This window comes from Malania oleifera, chromosome 11 (genome assembly GCF_029873635.1).
Source record: "Malania oleifera isolate guangnan ecotype guangnan chromosome 11, ASM2987363v1, whole genome shotgun sequence".
NCBI lineage: Eukaryota > Viridiplantae > Streptophyta > Magnoliopsida > Santalales > Ximeniaceae > Malania > Malania oleifera.
The window spans coordinates 3308521-3331865 of record NC_080427.1 but is presented as its reverse complement, the minus strand read 5'-3'; the positions used below and the strand labels follow the sequence as shown (position 1 = coordinate 3331865).

The window sequence follows — 23345 nt, the reverse complement described above, 5'->3', positions numbered from 1 at the left end:
ATTATTTTTTGGTTGCAAACATAGGAGTTAGGACATTGATTTTCATGGAGAAAAGAAACATTGAAAAGATTAAGAGGCCTTCATTGCCTAATATGCCCCGAGCACCTAACCATTGGATACTGGACAAATAAGGAAAGCATAAGATTTCTTTGTATTATTAATTTTTAAAATACAACTTAATAATAATAGACCAATAGAATTGTAGAATTTAAAATTTCAACCAATGAGTAATTGATTTTAAATTCTAAAATGTGAAAATTCTTAGTCTTGAGGTTTGGTATTTTGGAGGTTCCTTATTTTACCATCATTTTGTATTGTGTGCGAGTGTCTATATATAGCGTGACATTTAAGAGTCCCTTTCTTCAAGTGGGGTTATGTTCATTGTGTATTTCTTTATAAATTTTATATATATATATATATATATATATATATATATAATTTTAGATTTTTTTAATAACTTTTGGTAATCAAAAGATGTGGACATGAAAATTGGAAAATGAGAAAATTTAAAAAAAGTAAAAATATTGGTAAAACTACTATATATATAAAGCTATCTTAAATGGAAAATAGTCGAAGAAAACAAAAAAAAAGTGAAGAAAAAAAATATAAGTCCCTTATAATTAGGAAATTATCTAAGGAGAGCAAAGCCATCTTGTAGCAATGCAAACTATTTTCTCTTCTTTTTATTTTTTGAGTTTTGCTAGAAATTTTTTACATTTAACTAAATTTTTACCTACAAAATTTCCTCATATTCCTCTCTCTAGTTTGAATTACTTACGATTTCTCTATTAAGAAAAATAATTTTTTTTTTAAAGATTAAAAGTTATTTTTGACCCTTTTCTCTACTCTCAGCTATTGGATTTTAGGCATGTTTATGCCACAAACAAGTTGACCTGAGCTAAGTTTTAAAATGTTCATGCTTTGGCTCATGTAATACATGGTCTTTAAATTAAACTCATGTAAAATAATGTCAATTTAAAGCAAGCTCTAAATTGAATTTATAAATTAATGTCAAATTTTGGATTTATATGCAAGAAAAATTAATGAATTTACTTGACTATCTAACTTGTAAGTCTATTAAACAAGTCTCAAGCTAAACTTATTTATCTTAACAACAATCCCAAACGAGTCATTATTGAGCAAACATGAATGGCTCGACTCACTTGCAGCTCTAGGAGTTTATATGTTATGGGCTCAACCCTCGTGTTATTATTTACAAATTAAGTTGTACTGCTTCCATTTGTCACATATTGAAAGCAAGGAATTCTCTCCTCTTGTGCCTTTTGTTGAAAGATATTGTATGTACCTTGGCTTAAGGGCTTGGCTGCGTGTGCCCTTCAAGGAATTATGCTACAGCGCCCCTGCTCTTCATTTCAAATAAAACCTGGCCTATCAGCAACTTATTCAAAGAACTGTCTGATCTTCTTCATTGCCGCACAAATGATTCTCCCTTCCGAAAACTCAAGCATTATGATGGACAGAAATATCAAGACTTGACAATTAATATGAATCTTAAGATCTTCTGATAAACCAATGAACTAACAGATGCAGCTTCTCAAAGTGAAATAGGTGCTTTCGGATGCAGTAGATATGTACACTGTAGAGTACGCCAGCCAATGTTACCGCAGAAAAGGACAACAACGTCAGCTTCCAGAAATCCTGAACAATAATGCAGAAACAAGAACTCAGTTATAATGAAAACAATGACCCATGAAAATAGTGTAATGCAAAATATAGAGTATAAAGTTCATTATTAGGTATGACTGTTATTGAGATGAACTGTTGAAATTATTATTGGATATTGATGTACTCATCGACTAATTATGGTTATGGAGCTGTAATTAGCCTAATGACTAAGAATCTAAGATGGGATGAGGTGGCAGAGCTCATATGGCGTTGTGTCACGAGTTAAGCTTGTTCAGGGCATTATGCTTGCCTGTGACCGCTTATTTCGTGTGTTTGGGATAGGTTTCCATCATATAAATACTAGTGTAAGGTTTTTTTCCTACTAGTAGTGTCTTTGTATGCCAAATAAGGCAGTACAACTCCTCGGTCACTTTGATGTTTTCTAGTGTCAGGATGATAATTATATAAAAACCTCTTTAGGGGAGGGTGAGTGTTCATCAGCCATTGTAAAACTCACTAGCTATTGTAAACATGTTTAGCCTACTTGCCTCCCTCGCTAAGCACACAATGTCAACGGAAGTGTTGTAAATGAATTACGTTCACTTCAATGTTTACTGCTTGTTTGTCATAACTTTCATGAATTGATTACTGTTTCCACTGCTATTTGAATGAATGTTAATGAAAGTGCTTCGTGGATGAATGTTAGCAAACGATAGGCTGGCTAGTTAAACAAGAGTACTTTAGCTAGCGCCGCACAGCCCTTCACAAGGGTGTGAAAATAGTCGGACCGTGACACTTGGTATCAGAGCCCAAGGTTGAGTTGCTATGTAAATTCGATTGCCTTTGTTGTGGGATTTGGAAAGTTTTGGTAAGTGACCATGGCACCAAACAATGCTGAGAGGATCAGCATGCTGGAAGCACAGGTTGAGGCAACAACCAACAATGTGGTCGTAGAGGTGGCCCAGATAAGAGACCTTCTTGATGAAGTGATGGGATCACAAAAACATCAAACAAGTTTGATAGGCGACATGTCAGAGGACTTTCGCCACACAGTTGAAACCTTACAATCACGGATGGCTGATCTGGATGCAAAGGTGAATCTAATGGTTCTTGCTATGGGGAACTCCAACACTCCGAAGTTAGCAAGACCAAGGTGCCAAAACCTAGGACGTACGGGGGTGCCCGAGATGCCAAGGAGTTAGAAAACTTCTTGTTTGATGTGGAACAATACTTTCGCGCTGTGAGGATGGCCTCAGAACAGGAAAAGGTGGATACTGCGACCATGTACTAGGTTGGTGATGCCAAATTGTGGTGGTGTACCAAGTACTTGGGCAGACTTGAAGAGAGAGCTCAAAGCCCAATTCTTTCCTGAGAATGTTGAGTATAATGTAAGGAAAAAATTGAGAGATCTCAAGCATACGAGGTCGATCAGGGAATATGTGAAACAATTTTCTACTTTAATGTTGGATATTTAAGATATGTCGGAGAAGGACAAGTTGTTTTATTTTCTAGAGGGGATGAAATTGTGGGCAAGAACTGAACTTCATAGGCAAAGGGTTCAAGACTAGTCAACTACACAAGCTGCTGCCGAACGCTTGACTGACTACACTGGTGATGATACCACTTCGTGCAAACGGTTTGGCGGAGAGGAAAACAGTAAAAAGTCTTTCAAGGCAAACCCAAGAGTGGGGGAGCCGACTCTAAATCATCAACCTCAAAAGAAGTTTCGTCATCTCAAGGGTTCAACACACCCAATGGAAAGGGGAAGAGTAAAATTTCGTACTACTTGTGTGGTGGATCTCACAGAGTAAGTGAGTGTCAACACAAGGAATTACTCAATGCCTTGCAAGCTTCTACTTCAGGAAAAGGGGTGGAAAGCGAAGAGAAAGAGGATCATGCCCCAAGGGTGGGTTCAGTGCGGCTGGTGAGCGCATTGGAAAAGTAGGCAAAAGCACCGAAAGTTACCCGAGCAAAAAGGTTCATGTTTATAGACTTGAGGATCAATGGGAAGAGTACCCGCACTATGGTGGATATGGGGGCTACTCACAATTTTGTTTCGCAGTTAGAAGCATGGAGACTCAAGGAAGTGGCTGTAAAACTTGGACAGTGGGAAGGTCATGCAAATTTCACAGCCATTGGATGACTTTCCAGTCATTCTAGGAATGGATTTCCTAAAGAGGACGAGGGCAATGCTGATGCCTTCGGCTGGTTCCCTGTGTCTGATGGGAGATCACTCGTGCATGATGCAAGTCGTTGCAACGAAAGGAGACGACGGGAAGTCCCTTTCAGCCATACAACTCAATAAGGGATTGGGTCATAGTGAGCAGACCCGTCTAGCCACGGTGGTGGTAGACAAAGGAGTAGGCCAAGAGCTAGAGCCTACGACCATCCAAGCAGGGTTGGATGAGTACAAAGAGGTGTTGCCGGATAAGCTGCCTCACAATTTGCCTTCACGAAGGACTGTGGACCATAAGATCGAGTTGTTATCAGGAGGGAAACCACCTGCCAAAGGGCCATGTCGGATTGCGCCTCGAGAGATAGTAGAGTTGGGGGAACAATTTGATGAATTGGGAGCGGGATATGTTCGCCCTTCCAAAGCAACATTGGGGAGCATCAGTGTTGTTTCAGAGGAAATATGAAGAGCATCTACGGAAGGTGTTCGACAGGTTGAGGGGAAACAGTATGGATGTGAAGAAAGAGAAGTGCTATTTCGCTCAATGGAGCAATAAATTTCTTGGTCAAGTGGTTGAACAAGGTCGTATCCGTAGGGGTATGGAGGAGGTAAGGATGATTCAAGAATGGAAGATCCCCATGATAGTGAAGGAGTTGTATTCCTTTCTTAGCCTTACTATATATTGCAGGAAGTTCGTTGAGGGGTATTCGCGGAAAATGACTCCAATGACAGGACTACTGGGGGGGTATTGTTGGCCGCACACGCGTGATGATGTGGTTGATTATACCAAAACTTATCTCACTTGCCAACAAGACAAGGGGGAGCGGAAGAAGTATGGTACTTTGATGGCCGCACCAAAGTACTGTTCGGCAAAGGAGACGACACAATTGTTCCTTACGACTATTGTGAGATATTGGGGTTTTCCCCAAGTTATTATTTGTGACCAAGACTTAATGTTCACTGACAACTTCTTGCCAGAATTTTTCAGGATTCAGGTCACATATTGACATCTCTTCAAGTTCTCACCGACAGACAGACGGACAGATGAAGAGATTCAAAGAGCTGCTAGACGAGTACTTGCGCCATTTTGTCAACGACAACCAGAAGAATGGAGTGCAACTATTTGATGTGGCTCCGTTCTGTGGCAATGCCCAAAAAAGCTCAACCAACAAGAACCCTTTTGAGCTTGTTACAGGCCAACTGCCGCTGTTACCTCACACAATGGGCGAGCCGTACAGACGAAAGAGTCTCAAGGTGTACATCTTCACCAAAGAATGGAGACAGAATGAAGAGTTTGCCCAAGCCTATCTGGAGAAAGCTTCTAAGAAGATGAAGAAGTGGACAAACCAAGGAAGAAGACCGCAGTTTCATGTCAGCTACCTCAAGCTGTTCAATGCCAACACCAATGACCTGAGCAGAAGTCAGTTCAACAGAGCAGAAGTCATATCCTCAAGGAAGAAGCGGCAGAAGTTCCTGGTGAAGTGGAAATGCCTTAATGACAAATAAATCAGCTGGATTTTTGCAGAAGATATTCAACCGTTCATGGACAAACTGCAAGTGTACCTACAACCAAAGTCTATGAGGACGTTGACCACATAAGTGGGGGAGAATGTCACGAGCTAAGCTTGTTCAGGGCATTCTATTTGCCTGTGACCGCTTATCTCGTGTGCTTGGGATGGGTTTCCATCATGTAAATACTAGTGTAGGGTTATTTTCTGCTAGTAGTGTCTTTGTATGCCAAATAAGGTAATATGACTCCTCGGTCACTTTGATATTTCCTAGTGTCAGGATGATAATTACATAAAAACCCCTTTAGGGGAGGGTGAGTGTTCATCAGTCATTGTAAAACTCACTAGCTATTGTCAATGTGTTTAGCCTACTTGCCTCCCTCGCTAAGCACACAATGTCAACAGAGGTGTTGTTAATGAATTACGTTTGTTTCAATGTTTACTGCTTGCTTGCCACGGCTTTCATGAATTGATAACTGTTTTCGCTGCTATTTGAATGAATGTTAATGAAAGTACTTCATGCATGAATGTTGGTAAACGATAGGTTGGCTAGTTAAACAATAGTGCTTAAGCTAGCACCGCACGGCCCTTCACAAGGGTGTGAAAATGGTCGGACCGTGACACCTTGCATTGTTATAGGACAGAAACTTCTATGTTGATCAATATTAGTAAAGAAGCCTAGTCACAACTTTAAATTTTAAGAATACAATCATGGTTTTATGTTGATCAATCAGAACAGCAGTGTCGATGACTATCTAAGCAAAAGTGGAAGCATAAAAATGGAAATCATTCAAGCAAACTAAAGAAAACCCTAAAATCCTCTAGGAATAGCGTCTAGGATCCACTGGAATAAAACGAACTCAAGAATTTTATTTGAATTCAGAACTATATACTTCTAATTAAAATGCATTCCTATTTATAGAAAAAACAGAACACTAAAAATCCAAATCCTAGGAAACTTTAACTTTTAAAAAAATAAAAATAAAAACCTTCATTAATAATGATATGATTTTCTAAAAAGAAACTAAACTCAAATAATCATGTCTAACTATGAAACAAAATCACTCCGAATTAGCAAATGCTTGGAAAAAAAAAATGATGGAATTTGACTTTGAAAATGAATCTCGAACTGCTAGTAAAGATTGACCCCATTGTAGGGCTTGAAAAATCCCTTTCGCTCATTTGTTGTCCATCCTCTAACTCAACCTAGACTTCAAAAAATAATAATAATAATAATAATGCCTGATTGAAGTTTTAATTCACATGCATCTTCCTATCTTGATCAAGTGATCACACTCCACTTGCTCCAAAAACTGCTTTGCTAACTGCTCAACTTTATATCAATTAAAGAAACCAATAGATGGCTAGAACAACGTGAACATTCATCTTACTCACGTCCATCATATTCAATTGGTCAATGTGTTGCAGAATGGCTGTTCCTAAGATTAGCTAGTATTCTTATATCCATCATTAACTACCAAGACAATATGTCGTAAAATTTCCCCCAACTTCTCAAGTACACATGCATAGTGCTTCCTCTTTTGATCCAGGAAACAACTCTCAGAGATTTCATTTTCTTTCAGAAGACGCAGAAGTTAAATTAAAATGCAAGAATATGTTAGATTACCACTTTATCTAAAAGCTTAAGCTATTAGGTTATGGGCTAAGAATGTATATCAAGCTTTAACATTCTTTGGCACATGCAGCCCAATAGCAGATGGAGAGATAAACACACGATAGATAACACCCATTACAGAGAATACAATAATTGTTTAAACAACAAATAATAAACGTGGGCAATGAGACTAGAACACAAAACCTCCTGACAACCTGATACCATGTTAGATTACCCTTTTACCTAAAAAGTTTAAGCTATTAGGTTATGGACTAACAATGTATATCAAGCTTTAACAAAATGTTCATATTATATGGTCAGCCCACTACTCTATACATCAATTTCTGCTTTGAAACAGCATAACAATTGATGCTTCAGCCAATAACAGTAGCAAAGGTTCCTCACCACATTTTTCATTCATATAAACAATGTTCACAGCGGACAAGTTTATTTTATTTTCCCAAAAGATTTTTTTTTTTTTTATTAAAAATAAAAAATAAATAAAAAGAAGAAGAAGAAGAAGACTTGAAGTGGAGAGAATTTCTGTTTCTGATAGCCTTGATGTACTTGTGGAAAGGGTTCAAATCCTCTCATTTCCAACCATGACCATTTTCTTTTCTCCTAAAAAAATGGAGATGTATTCAAAAAATCCTGTGTCAAATGACGGCAGCCTTGAGTACTCTTAACTGGACCAAGTAATTAGCCATAGAAACACATATGCATGTCAGCATGTGAATCTATGAGAAATAAGCATTGAGTAATCTCCCATTCAAGCTGACGAACCAAAAACGGAATAATCTTCCATTCAAACTAATGAACCAAAAACTCAATATAAAGGATAATCACCTGTGGGTTCGATATGATAATTCCCATGACATATGCCATCAGATCTAAAATAGACTGAAGTGAGTTCTGCACACCTCCCACAACACAACGATCTGTCTCTGGAACAAGATCCTATTCATAGAGGGAAAAAAACAAAAGAAGATAGGTGAAAAAGTAAATAAAATTAATCAATTTTTTATTGAGAAAAATATGGCAACTCTTTGCCTGCATACCATATTGCAGAAACTTTTGTAATGGCTACCTGCATTTGCTGAATGACTGATAAGTCAAACATCCACAGTCCCAAGCGAGATGTTGCCACACCAGCCATCAGCATATATGCGGATAAAATGCTGTTTGGAACCCATATTGAAGCAACACATATCAAGAGGAAGGTCCACTGCATGATGATAACATAAATATCAACATAAGAATTTTTTAAGTAAAATGTAACTTAAAAAGGAAAATGAGTTCTGATAGCCTCTAAAGAAATTTCAAACGATTACAGATATGGAACATTAAAAAGGTAAAAATAGAAACTAAAGTTGAGTGTTTGGACAGACTACTCAAACAAAACATGGTTAGTAGTGTTTGGATACATTACTCAAACAAAATGGGCCAGAATCCTTAGTCCACTTTTATGCTTCCAAAATCGATACCTGCAACCAAACAGACCAAAGTCCTGTTCGAAGTGTTGCAATACGAGCTTGTAAGATTGGATAAATAAATGTGGAAGATACACCAATAGTTGCACTTATTCCACGAGCAATGCCAATAATGTATGTAGGTATGCCTTCCCATTCTAAGGTAGCTGTCATCAAAGTTCCAAAGCTACAACAACAAATTCATCATTTGTCCTTGCAACTGTAAAGATTTCTAAATCAGGAGAAAAAAATAAAAGAGATGAAAAAGAGACAGAATGTTTACCCATATGAATCCAAGGGCATGCATGAGAAATGGTTTAAAGAAATTTTTCTCACAGCCATTTACATATGCACATAAACATCCACTCCTATTTGTGAGTTTTATGAAATGAAAGAGGGCGAATTGTCTATTTCCACAGATTACAACTGATATAAATTACATATCCCAGTCCAATATTAATCTTCATTCTTTTCTATTAAAGCAGCATCATCATAATAGATCATTAGAAGTTGATATTCCATGAAGTTGCTTCCAGGGACACCCAAGACACCCTCAATGTTTTGATAAAGAAATGTTGTTGAGTTCTCACCTGAGGACTGTAAAATACAACAAACCCAGAGCTATTCCAGGAAGGACCACATCTTGCAGCAAGTACACCCTCCACTGACCAACAAAAGGGAATTCTAAAACTTGTGCAAATATTTTGTTTTTCCATTTGTTTTCCACCGATTCTGCACTGCTTCCATCAGAAGAAGGCAAGCTCCCTGCCTGCTGAGAAATAGAAGTTCTCCCTTCTGGTTCACTCCGTGAAAACCTTGAGATCCTCTTTTGGCTGTTTTCCTTTAGGGCCGGAATTCCATTATACACAGATATTAGAAGCCAATATTCCAGCCAAACAGTTACAGCATTCCATAGTACCAATGTCATAGCAGATGCTTTTAGGGATACAAAACTGATAATGAAGCCAGTCAGCACAGGAGCAAACAGTTTGCAGATTAAATCAATCCGTCTGATAACTGAATTCATCTTTGTCAGCACTCCAGCAGAATGACCTTCTGAAATTACCACCAACCTGCAATTTGAAAACAGCATTAACCACTTCTAGGGTGACCCAAACACAAAAGACGATTGTAAGATAATAAAATCACTACGCTATGTGAGAAGTAAGGTGTACTCCCAAGAGGGGGGGTGAATTGAGTTTTTAAAAATTTCAATATTAAGTCTTTCCCAACTCAAGCACACAAGTATAATTGGTTTGCAATGACCAACACTCAATCCAAGATTTAGTATTTATTAATGAATGATGATAAAGATCAAAACTTCAATATTTAGAATTCAGCTTTTCAATATATCAATCCAATCAATAAGGTAAGCTTGATTTCACAATAAAATAGAAATTTTAACAAGCTTCCAAAATTCAGATTTTGATATCAAACAAGTTACTTGAGTTTAAGTATGTTAATGAACTTTGATATTTATTAACGTACTTCCTTGAATCAAAGTTTCCGTAATCAACGCACTTCCTTTAATCAAGGTTTCCCCAAATGCCAATAACTATTTAATATCCAGCAATTAAGTGAACATTCATACAATTTATATATGCAGAAAATTAAAGAGAGTAGGGAAGAGAGAGAGACACCGGATTTTTACAAGGTTCGACCCAAGGCCTACGTCCTTGCCCCAAGCAAACCACCGTGAGGATTTCCCTTTCCAACTTTTTTATTAGGCCAAAGTTACAACCTCTCTAACAAGAATTCCCTCTTGTTAGTCCAACGATCCAATCCCTGAACCGTCAACAAATCTCTCTAGCAAGAATCCCCTCTCGCTAGTCCAACGATACAATAACCTGAACCGTTGAGAATCAACAAGAAACGATTTGGCGTACAATGACACTCTCAAAAGAGATGATCAGTACAATTGAATGTATAATAAATATACTTCAATTAAATATCAATATAGAAATAATTGAAGCTTAGAAATTTATCACCGGGTTCTTTCTTAGATTTGAATTTCTCAGTAATTGAGCAATGAACCGTGTGATTTGATCAGCAAGAACTTCAGCCGAGTGTTTGCAATAAGATTTTGAAGCGTATGAACAATATAGCTTGATTGCTGATTGTAATTGTTGGTGTGTAAAATCTTTAAGTTTACCCATGTATTTATAGATGGAAAAAGCTTCTATTTCGTGTTCCCCAAGTTGTTTTGAGTATTTCCCAAGTTATTACAAAGTTTGGGGTCCAAGTAATCATATTTGGAAACTTTTCTTCGCTGTTTAAATTTGACCGTTGCGAAGTTCAGTCGACTGGACTATCAGAGTCAGTCGCCTAATCTTTTTAAAATCCAGCGAAATTTCAAAGTCAAAATGGGATCAGTCGACTGAACCTATTCTTTTTTCCTAATTTATTTTAGCATAAAAAGGTCAGTTGTCTGATCAGAACAAGTCAGTCGTTTGATCGTGCAACAACATATGCTTTTACAATTTTGTTTCCAAAAGCTTTTGTTAACTTTTATACTTGCCATATTACTTTGAGACTTTTGAAAATATTTTCCGGAGTTTTCAAATTTTGGTCTCTAAATCAATAATGAAACCTAAGAGCTTCAATGCATCCATATCGACATTAAATGAAGTACTTACAAAAGACTTCTTAAGACTTAAAACATTTTAAGCACTAAGTTTTCATGTTTGTCTTTCTTTGAGTCTTGTCTTCAAGCTTCAATATACTTTAAGTTTCATCAGATTTTTCTATCTTTGAATCCAAGCTTTAAACATACTTTAAGCTTTCATTTGACCATCTGTCTTTGGAGTATAAACTTTCAATAAAGCTTGTGAGTACTTGATTTTGAATTCATATACTTGATTCCTGAAACATTATCACTTAACCAAAACATGTTAAGTTCTCTTGATTTGTTATCATTAAAATAAGATTCGTAAGCCTTGTTAGGCCAACAGTATGAACTACAGACATTTGTTTGGCCTGAAAATAAAAGATTGGAAAAGGAAACATTAAAATATTAAAATCTTTCAACCATTCGGGTTCAAATTCATGACGTGTGACTAAAGATGGCAGTTATAGAGACTGCAAACTAATATCAAACATCCGGTGCTTGCATAGCCAGTTGGGAACAAAATGACAGGTAAAACCAAATATCCACAGATTAGGCCATAAAATTCTAATCCTGTGACAACAAAAATAGTGTAAAACCCTTCCTAGATGAGTTTTAAGTTTTATTCACTATGTATTGTTTTCCCTTTCTAAGCTGATGTATAGTCACCATTCTCTTTCAATCAAGATGGTTCCAGCAAGCACAGAAAGCGCGCCAACAGCCCCAGCAACATTTGTCAACACAACAAGTGAGATGAATGCCGTGAAATTTGTTGTCTTCAAGCTTAAGTGGACTAGTAACCCAATCACACTTCCTCCAGCAAAAATATAAGAGAGATTCTGTGATAACACCCACAATTGGAGAACCTGCAGTAAAACATTAAGATATATAATTATTTCAAAATGGTTTGGACTTGGCATTAATGGAAAGTCAGACCAGCACAACCAAACAAGTACAATTAGAAAGAACCACAATTATCATAAAACAATATTATTTCTTTTCTGGCTTTTTCATATCCCGTCCCGCAGAACATTCACAAATTAATTTCCACAATGGCTGCTTTATGGCACCAATATCAACAGACAGCTGAACAGGCCATAACAGAGGTAAAATCCTCTTGCATTTAGGGGCAAGATTAACTCAGTAGCAAGAAAATTGGTGCTCCCCTGAAGTCTAGGATTCATTCATCCCATTTCCAAGGCATTTCCCACCCTAGTAACCTAAAAAGGAAAAGGGAAAAAGAATCTTGAACTGGGTGTTAAGTTGTATCAATGTTTAGTTTACAGTTGCTGCCCAAGAACTATTTTTTTTAAATTACTTGTCCAAGAGGAGCTGCCATATTGCAAGATACAAACTTGTAAAGGATCATAACTATTGCATTACTTCTAAAATCTGATCATATTTTTAAAAATTTGGGTTCCAGCCTAAATTCTAAGCTAATAAAATGTTTTAAACACCTTGGTTATTGACATTCTCAATATAAATTTGATTTAATGTTTAAATTGGTTTTGAAAAATGGTTCAATGCTGATTTTCACCACCCTCTAAAATGAATACCAAAAGTAATATCAACAGCAGAAATAATGGAAGCCAGTCAAACCTTAAGATTCATCAATCTATCGACCCATTGTCCAACAATAGGACCAAATAAGGCAGTAGAGGCACATTCCACTGCACCATAGACAGCAGCAAGCAGTAGAGAGTCTGGCCAAACCTTGATCATATATAAACCAACAGAGAACTCCCACATTCTGCAATCAAGACAATTTAAAAGGAACCCATTGTCAAAAAAATTGCATGGGACAAGAAGCTATCTCATCACTGCACCAAAACAGGGAAGCCCAATGCAAGCCACATCCAATCTATCAATTGTTCAACTATAAAAAGTAATAAATAAACAAATATCCTATGGCCTGCAAAAATTGTTCATGGAATTGATTAGTAAGAACTGGCAATGGGACACGAAGTTATCCTAGGAATTTGGAGTTCTTTTGCCAGTTTCTGCACACAAAAGGTACAAGGGAACCTCATGGTCTCTCAAAATGCTTTCATATCACAATTCTTACATTGCGTTTGGTTTACCTAAATGACATAAAGAAATATAGTGGGAATGAAATACGCATTGTGTAAGAATATAATAGTTTATGAAAAGGAATGTAGCTTAGCATTACTGTTTTAGGACAAATGAGCATGCAGAAGTTAGTGTTCTTCCAACTAACATTCCCAAATCTCACTATGGAATGTCTACTCCTATGATAATTTGATATTCCATGTTGAAATAACAGCAAATTTTACATGGCCATTTTCCTTAAAATAACATTTTCCCTTTTTTCTTTTTTTTGTAAATTATTATATCCCTATACAACACATATTTCTTTCCCACTCTACTTTGTTCTACCAACAGAACCAAAGCTGCCATTAGAGTCTCGGTTATTAGCATATATTGGCCAAAAAAGCATCAACATCCAGCTAAACACCACATGGCGTGAACCATTTCCTATGCTTGAGCCTTGAGCACTATGTTTAAATTATTCTGAAACTATTTCTATTAATGAACTGAGCAGCTATTCAAATTTTTATATCAAAACCCATAACAGAGTCCTAAATGAAGGGTCAAAACTTACAACAGAGAAACTGTGAAAGAATTTCCATAAAAAAATATATATAAACTTCGAAATTCAAAACCCAAAAGTATCCACCTGAGAAAAGAATGCAATTTTAAATGAAGAGGAAATATATCGCTTTCAAAAAAAGAAATAAATCCCGTCCAAATGTGGCACAATTCCACAGCCTAGAACGCAGAAAAAAGAAACCAAATACAAAAAATTGTAAAATAAATCTGACTACAGCTTAAAAATAAAATAATCGCAAAATCAACTTAATCAAAAGCTCCCAATTTTTTATTTTTTTATTTTTTGGGAAAAGAATGAAGATAAACACAAATAAGAACTGGGAAAACTTGAAATTCAAATGCACATATAATAAGAGCACAAGCCAATGCGAATTCTCTTCGTTGTGATATATTAGAGTTCAGATATTTTATTTGGATTTACGCTAACATGAATAAAATGCAGTACAAAATGCATTGAACTTCCATTCAAAACCCAAAAATAGAATCAAAAATTGAACTGCAAACGCAGCTTAAAAGTTTTTAACCCCAATCAGAGAGAGAGAGACCTGGCACCCCATCTGGCCAAGAAGTGTCCAACATACAAACGTAAGAGGAGGGAAGGAGGGAGAAAGGGGCGTCCCTGAGAGGGTTCTGGAGTACAAAACAGTGACTGTCTGACGGCGTCGTCTTCCATTTCACCTTGAAATTCTGTACTTCTTTCCCCTCACCCTCACCTCATCTGTGCTTGAATCAACACCTTCGCCGTGCACGTGTCAATACTACAGTCTTGTGCTCGAGGGCTATTGAATATGTTGGCCTCCGTGACGACGACTTTTAGGTGTTTAATTATTTAGGGCAAAAACATTATCCCTCGACTCTTTCAAGGTTTTCCATTTGCTGTATCAAAAATATTTCTATTAAATGTCATTTGCGAACATATTATTTTATAAAAATAATTTTATTTGATTTTTATTATAAAATTTTCAAAAATATATTTAAGATTCTCATATCTTGCAGAAAAATTTAATTTTTTTGGACAAAAATATTATCTCGTCCGTCTAGATTTCAAAACTTCTACTGATTCGTGGTATCAAAAGTTATCCTATCAAATATTGTTCTTGAAATGTAAGAATATTTTTATTTGATTGGTATTATAAAATTTCTTTTAATATGTATACTAGGTGCTTATGGTAATATTTGATTCTATATGAGAATCCTCATAGTTATTTTTAAAGGATGATCATTATACATTTGACATGTGCATAATAAATATATAAAGAATAATTCTATTTTTCAACACAATTAAACATCTATTAATCCTCTGTTTGGAAACACTTTAAAAAATAGAAGTGTTTATAGCACTTACCAATTAAAATAAGCACTTTACAACATGTGTGTGTGTATGTGTGTGTGTGTGTATAGTTTGGCTAATACTACTCTTTCATAACCACTTTTTTTTGTAATTATTTAAATGAATTTTGAGGATCAATTTAAAGTAACTTTCCACAATGGCTGCTTTATGGCACCAATATCAACAGATAGCTGAACAGGCCATAACAGAGGTGAAATCCTCTTGCATTTAGGGGCAAGATTAACTCAGTAGCAAGCAGATTGGTGCTCCCCTGAAGTCTAGGATTCATTCATCCCATTTCCAAGGCTTTTGCCACCCTAGTAACCTAAAAAAGAAAAGGGAAAAAGAATCTTGAACTGGGTGTTAAGTTGTATCAATGTTTAGTTTACAGTTGCTGCCCATGAACTATTTTTTTTAAATTACTTGTCCAAGACGAGCTGCCATATTGCAAGATACGAACTTGTAAATATAACGGGAGCAGAAAGGATCATAACTATTGCATTACTTCTAAAATCTGATCATATTTTTGAAAATTTGGGTTCCAGCCTAAATTCTAAGCTAGTAAAATGTTCTAAACACCTTGATTATTGACATTCTTAATATAAATTTGATTTAATGTTTAAATTGGTTTTGAAAAATGGTTCAATACTGATTTTCACCACCCTCTAAAATGAATACCAAAAGTAATATCAACAGCAGAAATAATGGAAGCCAATCAAACCTTAAGATTCGTCAATCTATCGACCCATTGTCCAACAATAGGACCAAATAAGGCAGTAGAGGCACATTCCACTGCACCATAGCCAGCAGCAAGCAGTAGAGAGTCTGGCCAAACCTTGATCATATACAAACCTACAGAGAACTCCCACATTCTGCAATCAAGACAATTTAAAGGGAACCCATTGTCAAAAAAATTGCATGGGACAAGAAGCTATCTCATCACTGCACCAAAGCAGGAAAGCCCAATGCAAGCCGCATCCAATCTATCAATTGTTCAACTATAAAAAGTAATGTTAGTATAATCTTCCTAAGTTACCCTTGTATACTTCCTAAGTTATCCTTATATACCCTGCCTTCCTTTGCTATAAAGTCTCGTATAGTGTTGACAAGAAATAATAGAGAGTTTCTCTTTTATCATGGTATCAGAGCCTAGGGTTCTTTAATTTTTTTTTCGCCACTACCGTCCGCTCCAGCCCTCCTTCTAGTTTCCGGCAACCACAGCGGTACCCCTCGTCAATCCTCTGGCTCCCTCTCAGTGTTTCCTTGGCTTCTCAGTGCTATCATTATCGTTGCCGCTCTCTCATGCACTTCGTGTGTTCGTCACCTTGTCGGTTCGTCCCCGTCTCGGTCTCTTGGTTCCTCACCCTCTCTGTTCGTCCCCGTCTCGGTCTCTCTGCACCCATTCGCTGCTCGCCTTTGTTCCTCCTTCTCCGGCATCTGTTCCTACCCCGTTCTCTGCGGCCGCTCCCCTCAGCTCTTTCCTTCCCTGGCGTCATCTCAATTCTCAAACATCTTGGTCTCATGTCCTTCTTGATTCTCCGGCGACGTTCTTGATTCTCCGGCGTTCTTGATTCTCTGGCGATCTTGCTTCTCTCGCCTATCAGCGTCGTCTCATCGGCTTCGTCTCTCCGACAGCAGCAGCAGCGGTTCCACTGTTGCACCTTCTGGTGGTACCTCCGCACGGTCAACTATGATCCACAACAACCCTCCCGACACCAGAGAAGCGCCCATTCTCTCTTTAGTGTGATTCCAATTTCCAAACAATTTTTAATTCCTACTCTCCAATAAAAGCACACTACTAAAAAAGGAAAAGTTGCTGATATCGTTACTTCTCCACGCCGCAAGCCGCCTCACCTCTCAGTTCTGTATTCGGCTCTCTCTGGCATCATTCTTTCTCTGACGATGCACCGGTTTGTGGTATTTTCAGACTTGTCTCTCAGAGTGCTCATATCTCCCAAATACGTCCCTCCAATTTCGTTACTTTGCTCTTTGCTCTACATCAGTCAACCTTATTCATTTTTTTTTTTTTATGGCGTCTTTCACTGATGTTGCTCGCCCTATAGAGATTGTTTTGAATGGCTCCAACTACAATGTGTGGGCTCAACAAATGTCAGTTTTTTTTATTGGTCGACGATTATGGCGTTTTGTCATTGGAACGAAACCAAAACCCACCAAAACTACCACGCAATCCACAGAGGAGTTTGATGAGACTCTTGATGAATAGGAAAGTACTCACTGTAAGATCCTTTCCTAGTTTATTAATACATCAGTTCCTACTATTCAGAGTCTACTTCCTAAGTCTCGTAATGCCAAACTTGCTTGGGATTTTTTGGCCAAACGATACAACTGTGGCAGTGATGCTACCCTCGAGTTTCAGTTGGAAACTAGACTTTCGCAGATGCATCAGGAACCTGGACAGTCTATTGCCGAGTTTCATGCTCAAGTTAGTGGCATTTGCGATTAGCTTTCTCATGCTGACCCTGCTTTTTCTGATAAGCATTCAATTAAGCTTTTTGCGAAATATCAGGATCGTAGTCAGTTCCTATACTTTATGATGCATATCCGGGATGAATTTGAGAATACTCGAGCTTCTTTGTTACATCAATCTCCTCTTCCTACACTTAAGGTTGCTCTTGCGGAGCTCATTTCTGAGGAAACACAACAACAGACTCGTCAGATTCATTCTACCGATATGATCTTGGCTACTGCTCCATCTAGCTCCTCTACTCCTACTGCAACTGTTGCTTCTTCTAAACAGCGTCGTTTTAATGGCCAGTGCCACTATTGTAAGGAAGATGATCACCGTATTTCCGATTGTCCTAAGAAGAAGGCCAAGGATGCTAGGGATGCTCTCAAGGCTAAGGCATTTTTCTCTTCCAGAGCTATTGCTGCTCCACCAGCTCCTTCGTTTCTGCTCCATCTTCTGCACCTCCTTTGTCGTCTCTTTCTGCAACTGACCTTGAGGCAATTATCATCTAGGTTCTCTCCCGCACTTCTACTATCTTATTAGTCTCCACAGGTACCTCTACACCTTGGTTTATTGATTCTGCCTGTTACAATCATATGACCTCTGATTCCTATTTAGTGATGCATAAGCAGCCTTTAAATCCTGTTCCCTTAATTTATATTGCTGATGATTCACATATGTCTGTTAGTCATCTTGGTCATGTTTCTACTCCTGCTTTTTTTGTACCTAACATATATGTTGTGCCTCACTTGTCTCTCAATCTCCTTTCTATTGGTCAACTTGTTGAAAGTGGTTTGATCTTAACCTTTTCCCACAAAGGTTAAGATGTGCAGGATCCGAAGACAGGCTAGCTTGTTGGGACGGGGCGTAAATTTGGTCTCCTTTTCGAGCTCACGTCTCTGCATTTGCCTCGTTCGTGTTCTCCTCCATCTCTGTCTGCTGCAGTGTCTTCCCGTGTTTGGCATTCTCATCTCAGCCATACCTCTTTATCTCGTGTTCAGTCTTTAGCTTCTAGTGGTTGCTTAGGAAATGTTAACTTTGAACCTTTTGATTGTATGCCTTGTCAACTTGGGAAACAAAAAGCTTTACCTTTTAATGAAAGTAATTCTTTGTCTTCTGAACCTTTTGATTTGGTTCATTCTAATATTTGGGGACCTGCTCTTGTCCCTACCAAGGGTGGGTATCGTTACTTTTTTATTTTTATCGATGATTACTCTCGGTATACATGGATTTAAGGCACTGGATTACTTACTGTTTTTTGTGACTTTAAGCAAATGATTAAAACTCAGTTTAATCGCACAATAGTCTTTCGGTCCAATAATGCCCTGGAATATACTTCTACTCCTTTTATTGCTGAACTTCACGAGGTCGGCACCTTATCCCATCGATCCTGTCCATTCACCTTCCAACAGAATGGTCGTGCTGAACATAAACATCGCCACATCCTCGACACTGTTCGCTCTCAACTCTTCTCTGCATCCCTCCCATAATCCTTTTGGGGAGAAGCTGCTCTTACCATTGTTTACACTATTAATCGGGTTCCAACCCCTACTCTTTCTAATAGATCTCCATATAAGGCTCTCTATGGGAAGGTACCTGATTATTCTCTTCTCAAAGTATTTGGTTGTGCTTGCTTTGTTTTGCTCCCACCTCGTGAGCATACAAAACTTGAACCTCGTTCTCGTCTCTATTGCTTTCTTGGTTATGGCATTGAACACAAGGGTTATCGGTGCTACGACACCATAGCCAAGCATCTTTGAATCTCTCGGCATGTATAGTTTTGAGAACACAAAATGTTCACTAGTATCTCTCCATTCTCTTCAGATTGTCCCTCATACTCTCCCATTTTCACTGACCCTGCCATAGATCTCTCTCCCGATTTTTCAAATCATGACAGCTCATTAGGTGATCACTCTGCGTCTGCCTCTCCCGAACCTGGCCCATTTGATGATCATGTCGTCGCATCCACTCCGCCTGAGTCCTCTAATTTGGATGTTCGTCGTTCTAGTCGGCTAAGGGCACCTCCTACCTATCTTAGTGATTATCACTGTTTTTCTACTCTTGACTCCCTTCATGAGCCTCACAATTATCGCGAAACTTGTTCTGATCCTGTTTGGCAACAAGCTATGTTTGAAGAACTTGCCGCACTTCACAAAACTCATACTTGGGACCTACTTGACCTGCTTCCTGGAAAGACTGTAGTTGGGAACAAATGGGTGTATAAACGAAAAACGAACTCTAATGGTTCTGAAATAAGACATAAAGCTCGTTTAGTGGGAAAGGGCTTTACTCAAGAATATGACATTGATTATGAGGATACATTTGCCCCTGTTGCTCGTATTACCTCCATTCGCTCACTTTTGGCTATTGCCTCTGCTCGACGATGGCCTTTATTTCAGATGGATGTCAAGAATGCCTTCTTACATGGTGATTTGGCTGAGGAGGTATATATGCAGCCCCCTCCAGGATATCCTCATCCTCTTGGTAAGGTATGTTGTCTCTACCGTGCTTTATATGGGCTTAAGCAAGCTCCCCGTGCTTGGTTTGCCAAGTTTAGCTCCACTGTTGCATAACTTGGGTTTGCCTCTAACCCTTATGATTCAGCCCTTTTTACCCATCACACAGCTACAGGCATCACTATTCTACTACTTTATGTTGATGATATGATCATTACTGGTGATGATACTTCTGGTATTCATGAGCTTAAGCAATTTCTGTGTCAGCAATTTAAGATGAAAGACCTCGGTTCTCTTTGCTACTTCCTCGGCTTAGAAATGTCCTTTACTTCTGATGGCTATTCTTTGACTCAAGCTAAATATGCTTTTGATCTTCTCATACATGCCGGTATCACAGATTGTAAGATCACTGATAGTCCACTGGAACCCAACATCAAACTCCGTCCTACTGATGGGGAGCTCCTTCCCAATGCCACTCGTTACCGACAGCTTGTTAGGAGCTTGATTTATCTCACTGTCACTAGACCAGACATTGTTTATGCAGTGCACCTTATTAGCCAGTTTATGTCGACTCCTCGTTCCGTTCACTATGCAGCTATTCTTCGCATCTTACGATATGTGAAGGGAACCCTATTTCATGGGCTTTTCCTTTCCTCTCACTCATCCTTGACGTTGCAGGTTTATTCAGATGATGATTGGGCAGGGGACCCTACTGATCATCGGTCTACCACTGGTTTTCATTTTCTACTTAGTGACTCTCTTATCTCTTGGCGAAGCAAAAAGCAAACTGTTGTTGCTTGCTCTAGTATTGAGGCTGAGTATCGGGCTCTTGCTGATACTACTTCTGAGCTTCTTTGGCTTCGTTGGCTTCTCCACGATTTGGGTGTTCCTCAACCCTCACGCACTTCGCTTTACTGTGACAATCATAGTGTTGTCCAGATCGCTCACAACAATGTCTTTCATGAACGCACCAAACACATCGAGATCGATTGTCATTTCGTGCGTCATCATCTTCAGGAAGGGACACTTCGCCTCCTGTCAGTTCCTTCGACTGATCAATTGGCTGATATCTTCACAAAGGCTCATCCACCTGATCGCCCTCGTATGTTAGTATGCAAACTCTAGTTGACATCTGCAATACCACCTTGAGTTTGAGGGGGGATGTTAGTATAATCTTCCTAAGTTACCCTTGTATACTTCCTAAGTTAGCCTTGTATACCCTGCCTCCCTTAGTTATAAAGTCTTGTACAATGTTAATAAGAAATAATATAGAGAGTAAACAAATATCCTATGGCCTACAAAAATTGTTCATGGAATTGATTAGTAAGAACTGGCAATGGGACAAGAAGTTATCCTAGGAATTTGGAGTTCTTTTGCCAGTTTATGCACACAAAAGGTACAAGGGAATCTCATAGTCCCTCAAAATGCTTTCATATCACAATTCTTACATTGCGTTTGGTTTACCTAAATGACCTAAAGAAATATAGTGGGAATGAAATACGCATTGTGTAAGAATATAATAGTTTATGAAAAGGAATGTAGCATATAGCATTATTGTTTTAGGACAAATGAGCATGCAGAAGCTAGTTTTCTTCCAACTAACATTCTCAAATCTCACTATGGAATGTCTACTCCTTCCTATGATAATTTGATATTCCATGTTGAAATAACAGCTAATTTTACAGGGCCATTTTCCTTAAAATAACATTTTTCCTTTTTTCTTTTTTTTTTGTAAATTATTATATCCCTGTACAACACATATTTCTTTCCCACTCTACTTTGTTCTACCAACAGAACCAAAGCTGCTAATTAGAGTCTCGGTTATTAGCATATATTGGCCAAAAAAGCATCGACATCCAGCTAAACACCACATGGCGTGTACCATTTCCTATGCTTGAGCACTATGTTTAAATTATTCTGAAACTATTTCCATTAATGAACTGAGCAGCTATTCACATTTTTTATATCAAAACCCATAACAGAGTCCTAAAAGAAGGGTCAAAACTTACAACAGAGAAACTGTGAAAGAATTTCCATAAAAAAATATATATAAACTTCGAAATTCAAAACCCAAAAGTATCCACCTGAGAAAAGAATGCAATTTTAAATGAAAAGGAAATATATCGCTTTCAAAAAAAGAAATAAATCCCGTCCAAATGTGGCACAATTCCACAGCCTAGAATGCAGAAAAAAGAAACTAAATACAAAAAATTGTAAAATAAATCTGACAACAGCTTAAAATCAAAATAATCGCAAAATCAACTAAATCAAAAGCTCCCAATTTTTTATTTTTTTTATTTTTTGGGAAAAGAATGAAGATAAACACAAATAAGAACTGGGAAAACTTGAAATTCAAATGCACATATAATAAGAGCATAAGCCACTGCGAATTCTCTTCGTTGTGATATATTAGAGTTCAGATATTTTATTTGGATTTACGCTAACATGAATAAAATGCAGTACAAAATGCATTGAACTTCCATTCAAAACCCAAAAATAGAATCAAAGAATTGAACTGCAAACGCAGCTTAAAAGTTTTTAACCCCAATCAGAGAGAGAGAGAGAGAGACCTGGCACCCCATCTGGCCAAGAAGTGTCCAACATACAAACGTACGAGGAGGGAAGGAGGGGTAAAGGGACGTCCCTGAGAGGGTTCTGGAGTATTTAACAGTGACTGTCTGATGGCGTCGTCTTCCATTTCACCTTGAAATTCTGTACTTCTTTCCCCTCACCCTCACCTCATCTGTATTTGAATCAACAGCTTCGTTGTGCAGATGTCAACACTACGGTCTTGTGCCCGAGGGCTATTGAATATGTTGGCCTCGGTGACGACGACTTTTAGGTGTTTAATTATTTAGGGCAAAAACATTATCCCTCGACTCCTTCAAGGTTTTCCATTTGCTGTATCAAAAATATTTCTATTGAATGTCCTTTGCGAAGATATTATTTTATAAAAATAATTTTATTTGATTTGTATTATAAAATTTCCAAAAATATGTTTAAGATTCTCATATCTTGGAGAAATATTTAATTTTTTAGGACAAAAATATTATCACGCCCGTCTAGATTTCAAAACTTCTACTGATTCGTGGTATCAAAAGTTATCCTATCAAATATTATTCTTGAAATGTAATTTCTAAAGATAAAATGTCTAAAAATTTTATTTGATTCGTATTATAAAATTTCTTTTAAAATGTATACCAGACTCTTATGTCAATATTTGATTCAATATGAGAATCCTCATAGTTGTTTTTAAAGGATGATCATTATACTTTTGACATGTGCATAATAAATATATGAAAAATAATTCTATGTTTCAACACAATTAAAAATCTATTAATCCTTTGTTTGGGAACACTTTTAGAAAATAAAAGTGTTTATAGCACTTATTGTAACGCTTCAACCCATTATACGGCCCCAGAGTGCTACTACACCTATTTATTACACACGTCCCTAATAACATAC

At 37.6% G+C, this 23345-nt stretch overlaps 1 protein-coding gene across 5 annotated transcripts; it reads right to left on the bottom strand.

Moving 5' to 3' along the window:
- Positions 1-1029: 1029 nt before the first annotated feature.
- LOC131168402 (solute carrier family 40 member 2-like) lies at positions 1030-22803 on the bottom strand. Of its 5 annotated transcripts, none has more exons than XM_058127780.1 (8): positions 22451-22803; positions 15679-15829; positions 11666-11862; positions 8982-9464; positions 8407-8578; positions 8010-8147; positions 7769-7879; positions 1030-1659 (listed from the first exon to the last, which is right to left on the bottom strand). In XM_058127780.1, exons 1-8 carry the CDS (start codon positions 22576-22578, stop codon positions 1513-1515), a joined length of 1527 nt encoding a protein of 508 aa, XP_057983763.1. In that variant the 5' UTR covers positions 22579-22803; the 3' UTR covers positions 1030-1512. The 5 variants fall into 5 exon arrangements, with proteins under 5 accessions (XP_057983763.1, XP_057983764.1, XP_057983762.1 ...); XM_058127781.1 differs by lacking the exon at positions 15679-15829 and adding an exon at positions 12596-12746 and having other exon boundaries at positions 22451-22766; XM_058127779.1 differs by lacking the exons at positions 15679-15829; positions 22451-22803 and adding exons at positions 12596-12746; positions 14173-14344.
- Positions 22804-23345: the final 542 nt, after the last annotated feature.